General features: G+C 64.7%; 1 protein-coding gene across 1 annotated transcript; it reads left to right on the forward strand.

Annotated features, from left to right (window-relative positions):
- The first annotated feature begins 11,392 nt into the window (after window positions 1-11,392).
- Window positions 11,393-18,423, forward strand: RHBDF1 (rhomboid 5 homolog 1). The gene is given in 18 exon segments (XM_004750956.3): window positions 11,393-11,993; window positions 12,063-12,193; window positions 13,083-13,296; window positions 13,716-13,925; window positions 14,013-14,135; window positions 14,207-14,364; window positions 14,837-15,021; window positions 15,024-15,093; window positions 15,203-15,314; window positions 15,433-15,507; window positions 15,595-15,756; window positions 16,442-16,542; window positions 16,674-16,737; window positions 16,828-16,922; window positions 17,038-17,113; window positions 17,185-17,285; window positions 17,417-17,570; window positions 17,780-18,423. Coding segments are annotated over 18 exon segments (2,610 nt in total). The 5' UTR covers window positions 11,393-11,834; the 3' UTR covers window positions 18,200-18,423.
- Window positions 18,424-18,544: the final 121 nt, after the last annotated feature.

Genomic DNA, 18,544 nt, shown 5'->3' on the forward strand with positions numbered 1-18,544 from the left:
CGGAGGAGGGGTCGGGAGAGGGGGTGGTCCTCGGGTCCGGGACAAAGGCCCGGGAGCTGCTGGGACGCTGGAGGCGGGAGAAGGCGGGGACAGCGGCGGGATTGGGGAGAGAGCCCCGCAGCCCGGTTCCCCTCCTAGTGCCCTGCGTTCCGCCCCCACGCGCGCGGGGGTTCACGCACGGCCGCCAGCCGGGGGTCAGACCCCCGATAGCGCTGGTTCTCGAGGGGCCCCGGCTGGGGGCTGGGGGTCGCATACGCTTGGGTGGGGTAACCGGGAGCGAGCGTGGGGGAGGCGGCGGCCAAGCCCCGGTCCTCGGGAGACCCCTTCGTGGACGGCGGCTCCGGGAGGCCCTTGGGAGGAGAGGACCTGGGGAGTGGGCCAGGAAGGCGGGCCGGGAAGCAGATGCCGGGCCCCTCCGGAAGCCCCCGGCCCCGCCCGGGTCGTCCTCACCGGCTGGAGCGGGGGTCCTGTCTGCAGTGCGCCCCGCCCCTTCAGCCGCGCGGAGGTGCCCAGAGGAGCCCGCCCACGTCCTCCGCGGGCTGGCGGGATCGTGGCCAGCCTCCTCGAGAGGCCGGAGCCCCGGTCCCGGGAACGCCCGGCTTGCGGCTGTCGGGGAGCAGCCCGCCCTCCACCCCTGATGCTGCCCACCCTGTCTGTAATCTCTCAAGTCGGACAGGAGTCCCCAAGGGCGGTGGCGGGGAGGGCAGTGCCTGGTTCACAGGAAGGAAGGGCCGTGGGTGGCGGTGGGGGGTCCAAGCACAGGGCTGTTGGCTGGGGACGGGGCTGGGGTGGGGGGTGGGAGGGGCGCGCTTCTGGCTCCTGTGGCTCAGAGAGCAGACCTGGAGGGTGAAGGCGGGTCCTAACACCCAGCGGAATCCCCTGCCCCTGTCCTCGCAGCTCCAGGGTCCCCTGCAGTCCCATCCTCCTGGATCACCCACCCCTGTCCTGGGGAGACATCTGAGCAGCAGGGCCTGCAATTGGATTTCTGGGACCCTGGCCCAGACCCCTGGGGCGGGTACCATGGGGCCTCAGAGCCATTGGATACAGGATGATGTCAGGGAGTGCCCCGAGAATGGGGCCCAAGATGAGCACAGAGCCAGTCCAGCTGGGAAGATTCCGGTCTCCCACTGTGCTCCTCTGAACAGCCCAGGCGCTGAAGTCCAGCCTGGGCCCAGGCCCAGCAGCGCTGCTGGCCCCCTCCCCTCGGGGCTCCCACCAGGACTTCCTGGAGAGGGAAGGGCCACAGCCGTCCAGCTGCCTGTTGGAAGCCGCCCAGCTGTTTGTGGCATTGGGTGCTGCTTCCGGGGGTGGGCCGTGTGTCACAAATCCAAGCTTGTAAGGCCTGGTTTTGACGCCCACCATGTCCTTTCCTCCTTACCCCCTGCAGCCATTCTGCCCAAACAATGACGCCTGCTTCCTGCCTTCCTTTGTGCCCAGTCCCCCTTCTCTCCTCCCTTTCCCCTCTTCCTCTCTCCCCACGGCGGCGGGAAACTGAGTCCTCCTACTGAGGGCTGGGGCAGGGTGGGTGCGGCTTGTACTAATTTTTGTTCTGATTTCACAAATGCGTGCTGAGTCCTTGTAGAAATCACGGGGAGTCGACTCGCTCCCGGAGGGGTGTGTTATCCCCACCTTGAGAACGAGGAACGAGTGCCTCAGAGCACAGACCCGGCGCCCGGACGCAGAGTCCAGATGTCCCAGCCAGAGTGCGGGGGCTTGTGAAACCTCTGCAGGGTGGGCCCTACTCTGCCCTGCCCCCATTTCCTGGCTCTTGGTCTGAGGCTTCACCAAGGGCTGGAAGTGGTGGGCCGAGCGTTCCCGCTGTGGCTGTGGCTGGCCGGGGGTAAGAGGAGGGGGTCCCGGCGGGAGGGGCCTATGGCCTCCTGGGTCCTCAGTGTGCCCTGCTGCTGGCCTGAAGAGGTGTGTTGGAGGATGTCAGTGTGAGACGGAGGTGAGGACACCCTTCCTGCTTTGAAGGGGAGCAGTGCCAGGGCGGGCTGCCCTGGGCCCTGCTGTGCCAGGGCCACCAGTGACCGAAGCCTTGAGAGTCCACAGTTCGGTACCAGTACTGTCCCAGGGCACCGGTACACTGTCTCTGTCCTTTTCTCTAACAGTGATGCTGACACGGTGGAAGGGAGAGTTGGGTCTGAGCCCAGGGGCTGCATGTCCAAAGGCGGAGGGCCCTGCGGCAGGGGGCCCGTGGGGGTCAGAGCCTCCGTGGGTGGAGAGGGCAGCCAAAGGAGGTGTGTGGGGACGGCCCTCTCCCTTTCTGGGCTGTGTAGCCCGTGCTGCTGAGCCTTGGGCCCAGGTACTTAGGGGATCACTTGCTGTGCACTCAGACACGGGGAGGGGCCGCTGCCTCGGAAATAGTCGGTGACTTCAGACCCCTGGCTGGCCTGGCCTGCGTTCATCTCCTCCCCAAATAGCCAGGGGCTGGTGCTGGGTCCACCCTGTTGCCCAAAGCCCAGGATGGCCTGCTGAACTGAAGCTTCCAGGATAGCTGATGGCCACTCACCTTGGTTGGGATCTTACCCCCTCAGGTCCTATGGTGAAGTCCACCACCAAGGGGGTGGCCCAGATAGCCATCCACCCCTCGCTGTCCACAGGCTAGGTGGTTGCAGCGGATTTCCATTTCTCTAGGGCTGGGAGGAAGAGGAAGGAGAGGCACTGGAGCTAGCTTTCCGTGGAGGGGCTCCGCCAGAGCAGAGGGCAGTGGGGCCGACTTGAGGGAGGACGTACGTGTATGAATACGTGTGTCTGTGTGGACCAGGCCAGGCCTGAGCACTCATGGGTCGAGGCCCCTGCGTGCACTGTCCTTTGATTCTGAGGTCCTTGTTCAGGTGGGCTGAGAACCTGGGGCTTCCTGGCTTTGCCTGCCAGGGTCTTCCGAGCTGTACCTTAGGAGGAACACCCGGGAGGGGCAAGGGTTTGTCACAGAGGCTGCTGGGAATCCTACTTGAAGTCAGAGACCAAGAGGACCCTTGGGAGGTGACTTGATTACACACAGGGGAGGCTGTTTTCCTGTCACTGAAGGCACAGACCACCCTTCCTGGGGAGGGAGGTTGCCTTCTGTTCAGGCGTCTCTTGTCAACTGAAGGCGACTCCTTGGAGGGGGGTTTCAGCGGGAAGCCAGCCTGGGCTGATGCTCCGGGCAGCGGGGAGTGAGTCTCTGGGTCATGGAGCGGGTCTGGGTGGCACCCTGCAGCGGCCACTGCCGGAGGGGACCTGCCAGCACCGGGTGCCCAGGGCCTTGGATATGAGCCCAGGCCCTGGACTCCAGAGATGATACCACCGCCAGCCTCTGTCTGGGCATCCCGATGGGTGGGGCCTGCCTCTCCCTGGCAGGGGTCAAGAACGCCTGAGAATGCCTGGTATGGAGAGACGGTCCTGTCTGGCTGAGCGCCTGGCATGGGAGGAGTGGCACGTGTAGGCCGCAGGAGCCGTGAGCATCAGGGCGGGGCGGCCTCCCTCTCGCCTGGCGTCCCCAGTCCACCTGCAGTCGCCTTCCCCACGCCCCAGGGAAGGAGTCCTGGAGCTCCTCCAAAGCTTTTCTTGTCTCCCCCTAAGAACTGTGTTGATGTGCCTGTGTTCATAGAGGACCCAGTATGGGCAGGCACCGCTTTGGCCCCTGGTGTGAGGGACAGTATGAGCAGGGTGCCTGTCCCTCACCCAGGTTCCAGGGCCAGCTAGGAATAGGAAGTTGGTGGCCACTTCAAGCCATCAGCGTTGTTTTCTGTGGGTCCAGAGCCCAGTATTGTGCGCAGTCAGGCCTAACATGACTTGTGGACAGTGGCTGCAGCTCTGCTCAGAGAAGGCCAGTGCCACCTGGTCCCAGATCAGCAAGGGGCATGTTTGTAGGTACTGCGAGGCTTGAGGTGCTGGGCCCCATGGGCCCCAAGGTGCCCTGGGAACCAGTGAAAGTGTCCTTAGGGGACCTATGGTTCCAGTTCTGTTTTCTGCGGGGCCATAAGCAAGGCCACCGTGAGAAAGTCTGGGTGGTCAGCCCTGCCTATGCCCTGCTATTGGCAGTCCCCGCCCCGCTTCCCTGGTCTTCCTCTGGGTGGTTCAGTCCCACACACTCTGGCGATGTTGAGAGACAGGGATGCTGGGAAGTTCCACCAGGACCTCAGCCTCAAACAGATGGATCATCTTGTGTCCAGCTCCGAGAGTGCAGGGCTGAGCCCATGGTGGGGGGCCGGGGCGGTGGGGGGCTCTGAAAGAGGGAACCATCCACAGTGGATGGAGGTCCTGCTCCCTTCAGAGAAGCGGGCTGTGGAAGAGAGAAGGCTGTAGGCCCAGCCTGGCCTGGGAGCACCTGCTGGGGGGCACAGGGGTCTGGGGAGGGGCCCACTGCCCTGATCCTGCCTTTGTTGTGAGGCAGTGTGAAAACACACGAATGGGAGTGTACAGTGGTTGTGTGCATGTGTGTAACTGGATGGAAGGGGCTATGAAGTCGTGTGTGTGTGGATATGTGAGTCGGTGTGAGGGTTTAGAGCATGGGGGCTGTGTGTGTGAGTGTGCGTTTCCATGAGGCTGGCTGAGTGTAGGGGATGTGATTTCGTGTGGTCTCTGGAGGAGGTCGGCAGTTCGGTTTGCAGGAAATGCAGGGACACTGTCCCGCACCGCCCCCTCCCCCTTTCTGAAGCACAAGTCAGGGCAGAATGAGGTCTGGCCTCACCCTGGAGTCCCGGGAGAGGCGAGGAGCCCGGGACTCCCGCAGGATCACGAGGTCTCTCTCCGCGGCCAAGGAGCCCGAGACCACCCCCCCCCTCCCGCCGCCGCAGCTATCCCCGCGGGCAGACCGAGCGGAGAGCAGAGCCCAGCGGCCTTCCCGGAGGAGGTGACTCGGGCCGGGCGGGCCGCTCGCATTCCTGAGCCCTGAGTCAGCGCGGCCGCCCCCTCCGGCCGGGCCCGCCCCCGGCGCGCACGCCCCTCGTTCCATGGCATTCCCGGGCGGGCGGGCCGGACGGGCGCGCGGGCGGGGACTCGGCGCGGGCGCCCTCCCGGCCGGCGGCGGCGGCAGCCCCTGCCCGGAGCCCTCAGGACCCCCGAGGCCCCCCGAGGACCCCCGCGACCCGGGGCCGGCGGCGGCGGTGAGTGAGCGCGCGCGGGAGCGGGGCGCAAGGCTCCGCGGGCCGGGCGGGTCCCGGGCCCGCGTCCGCTGCGCGCGGGGCCCGTGCTCCGTCCGCCGCGGCCGGGGACGCGGGCAGCGGCCGGAGTCGGGTCGGGTGCGGGGTCCAGGCCTGGGTCCGGCCCCGGGGTCGGGCGGGTCCCGGCGCGGAGCGTCCGGACTTTCCTCCCCGGACTTCCCGAGCCACCCGCGGAGGCGGCCCGGCTCGGGATTCCTCGCCCGGCGCGCCGCAAAAATAGCCCAGGGCCGGATTAGCACGTCCGCGCGGCCTGACCGGGCCGGACAGCTCGGCTCCAGCCGCCGCGCAACAGCTGAGGGTCCCGCGAGCTGTAGGGCTCGCGGCCCGGGGCCGTCCCCGGGCCCCTCCGCGCTGCGCCCTGCCCCCCCCTCCCCGGACGAGTTCCGCCGCGGCCCCGCCGGTGGGTGGTGCTTCGAGCCGAAACTGCGGCTCCGGGGGTGGGACTCCTCGGATCGTCCCGTCGCAGCCGTCGTCTCCGGGTCTGGGAGACTGTCAGCACCAGTAGCCGGAGCTGGGGAGCGAGGGGCGGGGGCCGGCCCTCCGTCCCGCTCCGCAGCCTCTGTCTCCCCACTCAGTAAGTCCCGGAACTGCAGGGACCTGGGAGCGGCTCCCCAGGACACCCCCCTACCTTGTGCTTAGTGGCCAGGAGGAGCGGAGGTGGGGGGCGTGGGGGCGTGCCTGGAAACAGGCCTTCTATTGGCAGGCGAGACCCACCCAGGTGCTCCGGGCACTGGGGGAGGGCCTAGGCCTAATGGGGGCCTGTTAGTGGTTGGATGCGGCCTGGGCAGGGGGTCTCGCAGCCCGGCCTGCCCCTGGCCCAGCTGGCTCCTGACGGGGTGCGTTCTGTGCAGCGTGGGCTGTGTGTCCCTGTGTCCGCCTGGGTGGGCGGGGCCTGGATCTGGAGGCCGTAGCCTTGGACTGGGAACCCCCCCCCCCACCTTGGGACTTCCTGAAGGAGAAGATTCGAGGATGAAACTGGCTTTTCAGGTTTGGCCCAGCTAGATGCTGGGTTCTCCCCACCTCCCTGAAGCCAGCCCCAGCCCTCTAGAGAGCCCCCAGAAATCAGGAGGAAGGAGAGGAACCCAGCAGCTGTCTGGGGTCCACGAGGTCCCCCCCGGGCAGCCCCCTGGGCTGCACCCCCTGCCACCGGGGGACCGTTCTGGGCCAGCTGGGCTCTTTTCCATGAGAACCAGGCAGAGGTAGTAGGTGGGCACGGGAGTCAGTGGCCCCACGTGGAAGGTTCCGGGCCCCAGGCACCATCCCAAGCCTTCAAAGCAGCTGATCAGTGTCCCAAGGTGTGGGCCGGCTGACTGAGGGCGGCCGAGCTGGAGGATGGCCGGGACCGTGTCCCTTGTGCTGGTTAGCGTCCCAGCCCAGTGCCTGTCCTTAGGAACTCCTGTTCTCAGGGGGCCTTGGCTCAGAGGTGCTCACTTAGGTGTCCTCTGCCTTTCAGCACCTCCCTCAGAGTCTTCTCAGCTCCTGGCCCCGGCTCTGGGCATACCCTGTTGCTCTTTTCCCTGGATGTGAGGTGCTCCCCTTCCGGCTCCAGGTCCCCGACTTAGGTGTCTGTGACAGGATCTGCTTTCTGTCCGAGGATCGCGTTCCTGGCTTCTGCCTGTTTTCTGGGTTGGGTGTGTTGCGTGTGTTGGAGGGTGACCCCCTCCTCCCTGAACTGAGAGGCTCTGGGTTGGGATAGGGTGGAGTTGGGGGTCCAGATGGGATGCCCCCGCCCCTGGGGGGCTGTGGCCAGCGCCAGCTAGGCGGACACACAGGTCCCTTCGACCCCAGCTCCTGGGCAGACACTGTCCAACGCTTTGAGCCCCCTTGGAGTCACCACTGGCCTCTCAGGGCCTCTGTGTTCTTATCTGGAAGGTGGCTACAGAGAACCCTTCCCAGGGGCTGTGTTAGGTCAGCAGGCTCTGTTGGAGCCAGGTTTCAGGCCAGTGTGCCAGGCTGCTGATGACAAGCCATTTCCGCTCTTACAACAGACTCCAGGACTTGGCTTCCTTCCCCTCCCGGGACCTCTCCAGTGCTCTCCAGGAGCTGGCCCGTCCTGGGAGGAGGTCGCTAAGGCCGAGGGTGTCAGGTCCGTGGGGGAACTTCTGGGGGCGCTGACCTGGGGCCTGGCTGCTCACCTGCCCTTGACCCAGGCAGACTGGTCCCTGTGCAGCTTGAGGGAGGGTTCCCCTAGCCCCAGAGCCCCAGCGAGGCCACAGGCTGTTGCAGCCAGAATTGGCCATAGCTAGACTCCACCCTCGTGCCCTTGCTGATGGACGCCGGGGCCCGGCCCCGCAGCCTCTCTGAGCCTTGGGGTGCGCTTGCCCTGTCGGGTATTGTCGCAGCCAGTGGGGTCAGGGGCTTTGGTTCCGGCTGTCAGTGACCCCCGGGTTTGGGTGGTACCCCTCCCCGGGACTTGAGCTCCCTCTGCACCACCATCCCTGGGGAGGAACCTGAGTGTAATTATCTCTAGGAATTCCTGTGCCTTCAGGGGACCGCCTGAGCCAGGAGCCTCCGGTTCTGTTACTGGCCTTCTGCATACCTGTTTGGGGTGATGTCTGTCCCGTGATAGGTGACGAGGGAAGGTGGGATTGATGGGTCCCCTTGGGGATGGGCAGAGGGGCACTTTGGGGCCATCAGCAAGGTCTTGGGCCTGCCCTGCCGCTGTCGGACCTCATTTCCTTCGCAAACAAGCGGTGAAGTCTGGGAGGGTTGAGGAGGACTGAGGACCCGACCATGACCAATTTCAGCATTTATGCCATTTATATGTAAGACAAAGAGGCAGAGAGAGGCTGGTGACGTGCTTTGCTGCACAGTAGCAGGGGGTGGGGAAGGCCTGTATTCTGGGGTGCCGCACAGTGAGTGACCCCCGCTCTCGGGGGATTTCTGGGGTTAGGCATCCATTTGATGGGGTGGAACCGAAGTGTGAGGGTCAGAGGTCAGGGCTGTGGTGTGGAGGCTGGAGGATTTGGCCCCTCCTGGGATCTCGCTCAGGTGAGGCATGACGGGTCTGGGCGGGTGTCCTGGGGTGGGGCCCACTGCTGCTGCTGACCTTGGTGGTGGGCGGTCCCCTGCAGGGCAGGGCCAGGGTGTGACAGGTCTTGTCCTGGGGCTGGGCGATCCCCACTGCCCACCCGGCCTCCAGCTGCCCACAGTTTCATGGTGGCTCTGGCCGCTGTCTAAGCTGAGCTGGGGCATACCTGCGCCCCCCCCCCCACGCGCCGCCAGTGTCCTCCTGCCTCTTGGTCACGGCCTCCCAAACTGGGTATCTCTGCAGGCTCCCATCTCCAGGATCCTCCCATGGCTTCTGCTCCGGTCCTACAGGCTCTTGGGACGTTGCACTCCCCCACCTTGCCCCCCCCTTTGGCTGCCCTCAGGGAGTTCTCGGGAGCCAGCAGGCAGGGACCAGCCTGGCTGTTGGGTCCCGCTGTGTGCCCGGCACTGCTGTGGTCCCTCCTTTTCAGAGGAGAAAGTGGAGGCTTACAGAGGGTTGCATGTGGTGAAGACGAGCGGGTGTGCCCAGTGTCTCAGGCCAGGCTCTCCCCTGGCTTCCTGGCTCCCCTTCCCATGGCCCCCACCCAACCCCTGCACCGGCCTCTCATCCCCAGGGCAGGAACAGGCTTCAGTAGGACCTGCCTCTGTTCACCCAGCCCTCTGCGCTGAGGCTGTCCATGGAAAGCAGCCCTTGTGGTCCTCTGACCCAGTGGGTCCCTCTCGTCCCCCAGCCTGGTCTCGGTCCCTCATCCACCGTGAGCCCCACGCTTGTCCTGTGCTGCCTGGGATGTCTGGGTGTCATGTCTGCCCCTGTTTCATGCCCCTGGCTGGGCTTAGGCCCCATTTGTAGCATTTACTAAGCCGCTGTGTACACTTTCTACTTGACGTCTCCACGCCCAGTACAGGGTCTCCTGGTGGGGCTGGGCTCTGGGTGGGCAGCCTTGACTGTTGTCAGCCTGACTCAGATGCTGTGTGACCCTGGGCCGTCAGGCCCTCCCCGGGCTGTGGTTTCTTCCGGCCCTGAAGGGGGTCAGTGGAGCAGAGATGCTGAGATCCTCTGGGATCCCCCCCAGAGGGGTTGGCTGGGAACAAGAGCCCACTGTGCTCCTGGGGGAGGCCCGGACACTGGGCCACTGTCTCCTTTGGGTGGGCACTCTTTGTCCTCTGGGCCTGCCCCCTCCTGCTGGGGCCCATTCTGGGGCACCCCCCTTGTGAATCCCACCCACTTGAGGCCCAGATGGGGAACTGTGCACAGAGGGGTGGGGCAGACCAGGAGCCCGAAGCATGGGGGCCCCTGTGGGTTACAGAGCACCCCCCACTGCCCCTAGAACAGGAAGGACTTGGGTGGAGGTGAGGGGCACCAGGAGATGTGGGCAGACGGGCACAGGGATCGGGTGCCTCCCTCGTGAGCTCAATGGCCCTTGTGTTCTTGGGGCTGCCTGGAGGCCCAGCCTAGCAGGGGTGGGGAGTGTCCCTGTGTACCTCACCACCCTTTTCCCAATTCTTGGCTTGTTCTGTCCCTGCCCCGACCTCGTCCTGGGTCCGCTCCTCCTCCCAGACCCAGTTGAAGGGTCTTTTTCGGGAACTGTTCATCACTCTAGATCCTGAGGACGGGCCCAGTGTTTCCCAAGCAGCGGCTCGGACCAGGCCTGCCTTGGGCACTGTGGGCCCAGTAGAACAGCGCAGCCTACACGTGGACGGTGCCCTGGGCTGTGCCCGGGAATCCGGGGCTGGGAGCATCTGCCAGGGGTGGGGCCAGTCTTCTGACCCAGGCTGTGTGCAGGGGTGAGGCATGGCGGGAGCCGTGAGCCAGAGGTAGAGAGCTGGCTGTGGGGAGAGGCTGCGGGGCAGCAGAGCTGGGAGGGTCCTGGATGTGTGGGGTGCTGGGAGCGGTCAGCTGGCGGGGTTCCTTGGACTCCTAAGTCGAGAACCAGTCCATACCCCTGGGAGGTGCTGGGAATGTCTGTGGAGGCTCCTGGGGAGGCCAGCCCCCTGGCGCCTGGCCTGGGGCCTCCTGGTGGCCAGTCTGGGGCCGGGAGGGGCTGTTCTTGGTGATCCGTGCCCCCCTGGTCTGTGTTGGGGTTCCGCTCTCTCGGGTTGGGAGAGCTGCGAGTTGCTCTGAGCGGACCCCTGGCTTCACTGTTCTGTGTAAGCGCCTCGGAAGCTGCGGGCAGCCCCTTGGGCCGTCTCTGGGAACGAGCACCCCCAGCATGCGGCCTTGACCTCGGGGAAGGCAGGCCTCTGTTCTCTGAGACTCTGCTGGCCTGTTTGTAAGGCGGGGGGTGGGGGGTGGTGGTGGTGGTGGTGGTGGTTCTGGACCTCTCCTCAGGCAGGCGAAGGGAGGCTGTTTCTAGAGGCATCCGTGGGTGGGGCCCCAAACCCCAATTTTTTTTTTTTAGATTTTATTTATGTGAGAGCGAGCGTGGGAGCGGGGTGGTGGCGGTGGTGGTGGTGGCCGTGGCGGTGGGGGGAGGGGAGGGGCGGAGGGACATGCGGCCTCCCTGCTGTGTGCGGGGCCTGCCTCCACCGGGCTCCCTCCCAGGACCCTGAGATCCTGACCTGAGCGCGAGTCATGGGCGCCTACCCCAACCTGAGTGTCAGAGTTGGTCCAGCTCCCAAGCTCTTGGATGTGGCAGAGGAGTTTTGGGGTCTCCACCCCCCTGCTGTCTGCGCCCCACACTGTGCTTTGGACCCCGTGTCCAGACACCTTGCTGTCCTTCTTTGGGAGAGCTGCCCTGAACGGGACCTCCTGTAATGGGAGGGGACGCGGCCGTATGGTCGTTGTCTCTCCATCCCCTGGACAGAGTCAGACCCTGGGCTTTCCAGCCCGGGTCTCAGGTGCTCAGGGAGGTGCGGGGCGTGGCTGGGGGCCGTCCCGGGGTGCGTGGCGCCCCCTGGTGGTCCTAGCCGTCACCCCCACCCAGGTGGCTTGGGGAAGCAGGCAGGATCTCCCAGACTGGTGGAAGCCCTGTGGCCACTCCTCCGGGAGCTGGAGGGGTCACGCCCCCTGTGGTGGGTGCACAGGGTCTCTTGTCCTTGCAGCAGATGGCACCGGGGCTCTAGGGTGAGGTCTGGGTCGGACAGGGCTGAGATGCAGACTGGTGTGGGACCTGGATGTCACCTTTTCAGGAGGACGTCTGTGGCCCGGGAACCCTAACATGTTGTTTTCCCTGTCATATGTCTCACGTTTTAACATAGCATGTTGACTGACTTACAGGTTATTGTTTTTTTTTTTTTTTTAAGATTTTATTCATTCACTTGAGAGAGAGCGAGTGTGCGCATGTGTGGGGCAGAGCAGAGGGAGAGGGAGAAGCAGGCTCCACGCTCAGCACACGACCCTGAAGTCACTACCCCAGCAGGAAGCCAGAGTCGGAGGATGCCCAACTGACTGAGGCACCCAGACTCCCCGTGCTTAATTAGGGGTTATGTTTGGACGGTGTGCGCCAGGAAGGCTGGGATTTTGTCCCTTCTTGTTTCCTTGTCTCTCCATCTGTGTATCCCTAAGCTCCTGGGAGTGGCTCTTAATGGACGCTCAAATATTTGTCACGAATGTCTTTCATCAATGAACGGATTTGTGTTGTCTGAGGATCTCGTTCATGCCCTGCAATGTCTCTTGGGGCGTGGAGTTCAGAGAAGGGCTCCAGGACCATCCCTGGGTGCAGCAAACCCTGGGAGGTCTGTGGGCACCGTTCCTGAATGCCCCCTGCCCCCCTAGGGCCGCCGTGCCCCTCCAGCGCCATGAGCGAGGCCCGCAGGGACAGCACCAGCAGCCTGCAGCGCAAGAAGCCACCCTGGCTGAGGCTGGACATCCCGGCGGCGGCGCCCCCAGCGGCGGAGGAGCCTGGCCTCTTCCAGGTAGGCCCCGGCCGGCAGGGGCTGGGGGGGTGCCCTGTCCAGCCTCCTCACTGCGACCCTGCCGCCCAGCCCCTGAGACGTCAGGCTTTCCTGCGGAGTGTGAGTATGCCCGCCGAGACCGCCCGTGTCCCCTCGCCCCACCGTGAGCCCCGGCGGCCTGTCCTGCAGCGCCAGACGTCCATCACACAGACCATCCGCAGGTAGTCTCCTGGTGCGGCGGCTCTGCTGGCCGGGGGGAGTGGTGCTGGGGGGCTGGGGCTTGGCACTTGCGTCCCCTGCAGGCACGGGGGCTGGGAACAGAGCCAGGGTTCCTCCTGTCTTGGCTTTCTCCTTGATCTCATTCCCCGGGTCACCCTGTCCTCCTTCGTAGATCTGGGGACCAGCTGCTCTCCCCTCCAGCACTTGCTTTCTCCTTCTCTGTCTCTCCTATCCCCACGCTCTGGTCCCCGGATAGCCGACAGGTGCGCTTCGGGCGTGTCCACACTCTGCCCCTCTTGGGTCCCCCCGCTGCCTGCAGGGCTCTCCCGCAGCGCTGGTCTCTTTCTCGGTCCCTGCTCAGGTACCTGGGGCCGGGCGTGAGTGTGCGGACGTCAGGTGGCATGCATGGCTTGTGATCTCTTGGGGCTGCCGGCACTGTTGGTGTTCCCTGGGGTTCCTGAACAGTCGGTGCTGGCAGTGGTTTTCCTTGCATGGCCTGGAGGGACGGATGGCTTGCCTGGGCTTGCAGTGCCCACTGCCTGAGTTCTCGGGCGTTTGAGGTCACGCTGCTGCCTGGGGCCAAGCTCCCTGGCTCCAGGCTGAGCTCTGCGTGCCGCCTGTGGACTTGGTGTCTGTCCCTGAACGTCCCTCTCTGTGATGGGTTGAGGATCTGTGTAGCATACTCATGGGGTGAGGCCTGCCGTCTGCGGTTCTGGCGGGAGCCTGGAGCTGGCTAATTATTCAGGGGGTGGCCGGGGCTGGAATCCACTGCCCTCTCAGTGAGGCCCAGCCCACCAGGCCTGCCCCAGTGTGATGGGAGGCTGGGGTTGGGGTGGGTGTCCGTGAGGAGGGCCCCTGAGGCTTCCCCATGCTGAGAGCCTCCTGTGGCAGGGGCACCGCGGACTGGTTCGGGGTGAGCAAGGACAGCGACAGCACCCAGAAGTGGCAGCGGAAGAGCATCCGTCACTGCAGCCAGCGCTACGGAAAGCTGAAGCCCCAGGTCATGCGGGAGCTCGACCTGCCCAGCCAGGACAACGTGTCTCTGACCAGCACGGAGACGCCCCCTCCACTGTATGTGGGCCCGTGTCAGCTGGGCATGCAGAAGGTATGCCCGTCCACTGCCGCCTCCAGGCAGCCTCTTGCGCGGCTCCTGGGGCTGGGGCTGTGTGCCCACTGCAACCGAGGGGATCCCTCAGAGCTCCTGGTGGGGCAGGGTGCTCAGACGGTGCCAGCAGGGCACCTTGGATACCCTCTGGGAACCGGGAGCCAGGCTAGGGGACGGGGTCCTGGGATCGTGGCCTGGGGCCCGTCTCTGGGTGTGAGACCATCTTGGGATGAACAGCAGGGCACAGGCACTCTAGGTGAGGATGGGGACTCTCTTGGGTTCCTGCGCAGCCATCCAGGGACCCACTGACCCACCGGGAGGGGTGGCCGCTGTGTTCTCCACAGCGGGATCTGGGGTGGGGAAGGACACCCTTAGCGATGACCCTGGCCTTGACTCTTACGTCTCCTTCCGTCTGCCAGATCATAGACCCCCTGGCCCGGGGCCGGGCCTTCCGCGTGGCGGATGACACGGCCGATGGCCTGAGTACCCCGCACACACCTGTCACGCCGGGTGCCGCTTCCCTCTGCTCCTTCTCCAGCTCCCGCTCGGGCTTCAGCCGGCTCCCGCGGCGACGCAAGCGCGAATCAGTGGCCAAAATGAGCTTCCGGGCAGCCGCGGCCCTGGTGAAGGTGGGTGCGGGGGCTAGGGTGTGTGTGGGGGGTGTGGAGCGAGGGTCCGGCAGCCCACACGCCGCATGCTCCCCTCCTTGCCGGCAGGGCCGCTCTCTTAGGGACGGCACGTTACGCCGGGTGCAGCGCCGAAGCTTTACTCCTGCCAGTTTCCTGGAGGAGGACACGGCGGACTTCCCTGACGAGCTGGACACGTCCTTCTTTGCCCGGGTAAGAGCACACGGACATCCCTGCGACCCCGCCGTCTGCGTGTCCTGCCCTGATCGCCCCTGTTTGCTCAGGAAGGAGTCCTCCATGAGGAGCTGTCCACGTACCCGGACGAGGTGTTCGAATCCCCTTCGGAGGCTGCACTCAAGGACTGGGAGAAGGCCACGGAGCAGGCTGACCTCACGGGTGGGGCCCTGGACCGCAGTGAGCTCGAGCGCAGTCACCTAATGCTGTGAGTGCTGCCGGGCTGGCGGGGAGTGGTGAGGAGCAGCTGGGCCCTGGGACACAGGTACCCTGGAGGCCTGAGGCAAGGAGTAGTCTCATGGGCTGTGGCTGTGGGACCCGGGGCACTCTCCAGGGCTCAGTGGCCCACCTGCCTGACAGCAATGGCCCTGGAGGCCCTAGGCTGAACAGAACCCAGCAGGGAGGAGGCGGGTGTTGTACTTAAGGCTTGTAGATCGCCAGGGGTGATGGGGGAGCCTTAGGTAGATAGGTTGGTAGGTCAGGTCATAGGTCGAGTTCCACCTCTCCATCTCCAGAAGAGCTCCGAAGCTTTCTGGGGTAAGGAGGACACTGGTTGACCCCATGGCACCATCCCTGCTAGATGGGAGCGAGAGGTGGGGGAAGGTCAGTCTGGTCCTGCCAGGAGGGATCACTGCAGGCCGGGCATCTAAGGCGGGAGGTGACATCCCCCTTCCCCCCAGGCCCCTGGAAAGAGGCTGGCGGAAGCAGAAGGAGGGGGGTGCAGCGGCCCCGCAACCGAAGGTGCGGCTGCGGCAGGAGGTGGTGAGTGCGGCGGGCCAGCGGCGGGGCCAGCGTATCGCCATGCCGGTGCGCAAGTTCTTTGCCCGGGAGAAGCGGCCATACGGGCTGGGCATGGTGGGCCGGCTCACAACCGCACCTACCGCAAGCGGATCGACAGCTACGTCAAGCGGCAGATCGAGGACATGGACGACCACAGGTGCGCCAGGCGCGGGGGGGTGGGGCGGGGCGCAGCTTCAAGCAGGCAAAGCGGGGTGCCGGGGGCGCGTCCGCACCCCCCTGAAGCTCTGCCCCGCCCCACCGCGCAGGCCGTTCTTCACCTACTGGCTCACCTTCGTGCATTCGCTCGTCACCATCCTGGCGGTGTGCATCTACGGCATCGCGCCCGTGGGCTTCTCGCAGCACGAGACCGTGGACTCGGTGAGCGCGGCGCCCTTCCCTGCCTGGCCCAGGCGTCTGCAGTCTGGGCCTACACTCCCTCTGCCACAGTCGGGGAGGAGAGTGCCCGGGCGGCCTCTGTGAGCTCTCCCATCTCCAGGTGCTGCGGAACCGCGGGGTCTATGAGAACGTCAAGTACGTGCAGCAGGAGAACTTTTGGATCGGGCCCAGCTCGGTGAGGGCAGGGCCTCGTCGGCATCGGAGGGTGGGGACCCTGGGTCACCGAACCAGGTCCATCACTGCCCATCTCGCTCGCCCGCAGGAGGCGCTCATTCACCTGGGCGCCAAGTTCTCGCCCTGCATGCGCCAGGACCCGCAGGTGCACAGTTTCATCCGCGCTGCGCGGGAGCGGGAGAAGCACTCGGCCTGCTGCGTGCGCAACGACCGGTCGGGCTGCGTGCAGACATCAGAGGAGGAGTGCTCGGTGGGTGCGCCCGCCCCGGTTTGTGGTTGCTCTGGGGCTTCCCAGTGAGGGCACTCCGCTCCCCTGCGCGCCCTGACTCCTGCTTGCGCATGGCAGACAGCAGCTGCATTTGGTCTGGGACTGGGGCACGCTCTCTGTGCGCATGCAAGTCCTGTTCTTGTGCACGTGTCTTATGTTGACACAAGCGGTGCTGCCTTACTCTTTCCACTAAACAATTAAAAGAGACACCCCCCCCCCAAGGATTCAAGTTAAAAAAAAAGTTATTTAAAAAAAGATTTATTGAGAGCACAAGCTGGTGAGGGCAACACAGGGTCGGGGAGAGCTGACTCCCTGTTGAGCACAGACCTGGCCACAGGCTGGAGCTCACCACCTGGAGCTGAATGAAGAGTCGGAGGGGTACCACCGAGCCCCCAATCCGGGCTTTTATCACCTCATACGTGGAGGTGCTACAGTTTGTACCAGTTCCTCATTTGGGTTGTTTCGATTGTGAAGCTCTTAGGAATTCTGTTGAGCCCCTTTCAACAGTGCCCCCACATGCTTGCATGTTTCTGGAGTGAAATTCCAGTGCCACGGGCTGTGGGCTAGCGTGAGAGTCTCAGTGGCTTTGGTTTTGATTCCTGTCTCCTGTTGGCTGCACTGGTCAAGGGGTGGGCTCTGACTGGGGGTCGACTGTGTCCTCCCACAGTCCACGCTGGCAGTGTGGGTGAAGTGGCCCTTGCATCCCAGTGCCCCAGACCTTGCCGGCCACAAGAGGCAGTTTGGCTCTGTCTGCCACCAGGACCCCAGGTCAGTCTTGATGCCTCTTTGTCCAAGCTCTGTGGGGTGTGGGGGAGAAGGCATAGCCTCCCCTGTTGTGGAGCTGGACAGGTGTGGGTGCCAAGGAGATAAAGGATCTGACCACATACTGGTTCATGCAGAGTGTGTGATGAGCCTTCCTCGGAGGACCCCCATGAGTGGCCAGATGACATCACCAAGTGGCCGGTGAGCTGGAGTAAAGGGCTGTCCCAAGCACAGTGTGGGGCCCAGGGTTGGGGGAGGCCCTAACCCAGCTCACCTGCATTTGTGACCCAGATCTGCACCAAAAACAGTGCCGGGAACCACACCAACCACCCGCACATGGACTGTGTCCTCACGGGCCGGCCGTGCTGCATCGGAACCAAGGGCAGGTAGGTGCGCTCGTGTGTGGCCGATCCGGGGGTGGGAGGTTGCGTTGCCCTGGGGCCCCTCCCCAGGTTCTTCTCAGCCCCTCCAAGTCTTCTCAGCCCTGGCCTGGCCTCGCAGGTGTGAGATCACGTCTCGGGAGTACTGTGACTTCATGAGGGGCTACTTCCACGAGGAGGCCACGCTGTGCTCGCAGGTAGGGCTCTAGGGTGAGTGTCCCTCCCGTCGCCCCGGCTGCAGTGGGTGCTGACAGGCCACTCTGCACAGGTGCACTGCATGGATGACGTGTGTGGGCTCCTGCCCTTCCTCAACCCCGAGGTGCCTGACCAGTTCTACCGCCTGTGGCTCTCCCTCTTCTTGCACGCCGGGCAAGTGATACCATATGGGCTGAGCTATGCCAGGTGGGGTGGGTGCCCCCAGGGACTCTAGGTGTGGCTGGCCAGACGGTGGAGGGGTGGTCTCCCCGCTGAGACCCTGCTGCACCCCGCCCTCCCTGCAGGATCCTGCACTGCCTGGTGTCCGTCTGCTTCCAGATGACCGTCCTGCGGGACCTGGAGAAGCTGGCCGGCTGGCACCGCATAGCCATCATCTACCTGCTGAGTGGGGTCACTGGTAACCTGGCCAGTGCCATCTTCCTGCCATACCGGGCAGAGGTAAGGCTGCCCCCAGGGCAGGGACCCATCCCAACTGGCTCCGTGTCCAGCACGGAGCGTGGGTCCCTGCACAGTCCAGCCTGGGAACATCTCCTTTTGGCTCCTCAGTGTTGACGTGAGCCCCTGGAGACAGGACGGGAGACAGGGCTCTGGGTCCGGCGAGGGTCTGCTGGGCCTCACCAGCTCACGGACACCCTCATTGTTGCCAGGTGGGCCCGGCCGGCTCCCAGTTCGGGATCCTGGCCTGCCTCTTTGTGGAGCTCTTCCAGAGCTGGCAGGTCCTGGCGCGGCCCTGGCGAGCCTTCTTCAAGCTGTCGGCGGTGGTCCTCTTCCTGTTCACCTTCGGGCTGCTGCCCTGGATCGACAACTTTGCACACATCTCGGGCTTCATCAGCGGCCTCTTCCTGTCCTTCGCCTTCCTGCCCTACATCAGCTTCGGCAAGTTCGACCTGTACCGCAAGCGCTGTCAGATCGTCGTCTTCCAGGCAGTCTTCCTGGGCCTCCTGGCCGGCCTGGTGGTGCTCTTCTACTTCTACCCCGTGCGCTGCGAGTGGTGCGAGTTCCTCACCTGCATCCCCTTCACCGACAAGTTCTGCGAGAAGTACGAGCTGGACGCACAGCTCCACTGAGGGGCTGCCCCAGGCCTCCCGGGCCCGACCTTGGCCTGCGCGCCCGGTGTGCGGCCGGCCGGTGCCCTGCACTGACCTCTTGTGCCTTGCTCACTGTGGTGGACTTCTCGTCCTCCAGGGCGTTTACTACACTAGTTACCATGATTACCTTCTAACGAGTTTTTTGACGACCACCTCGTGTGGCCAATAAATGCACCGGGAGCGTTTTAGCTGCCACTAACTTACCAGCGCTGCCTCCTCTTTGTGGTCTCTGGCTACGGCTGTGGAGGGGGGCGGGTCCTTCAGGCCTCTTCCTCACCCTCCCCTCCCGCTTATGGCTCTGCAGAGTGGGGAACAAAGTGTGAG

Source organism: Mustela putorius, unplaced genomic scaffold (assembly GCF_011764305.1).
Source record: "Mustela putorius furo isolate JIRA1106 unplaced genomic scaffold, ASM1176430v1.1 tig00004007_pilon_pilon_pilon, whole genome shotgun sequence".
Lineage (NCBI taxonomy): Eukaryota > Metazoa > Chordata > Mammalia > Carnivora > Mustelidae > Mustela > Mustela putorius.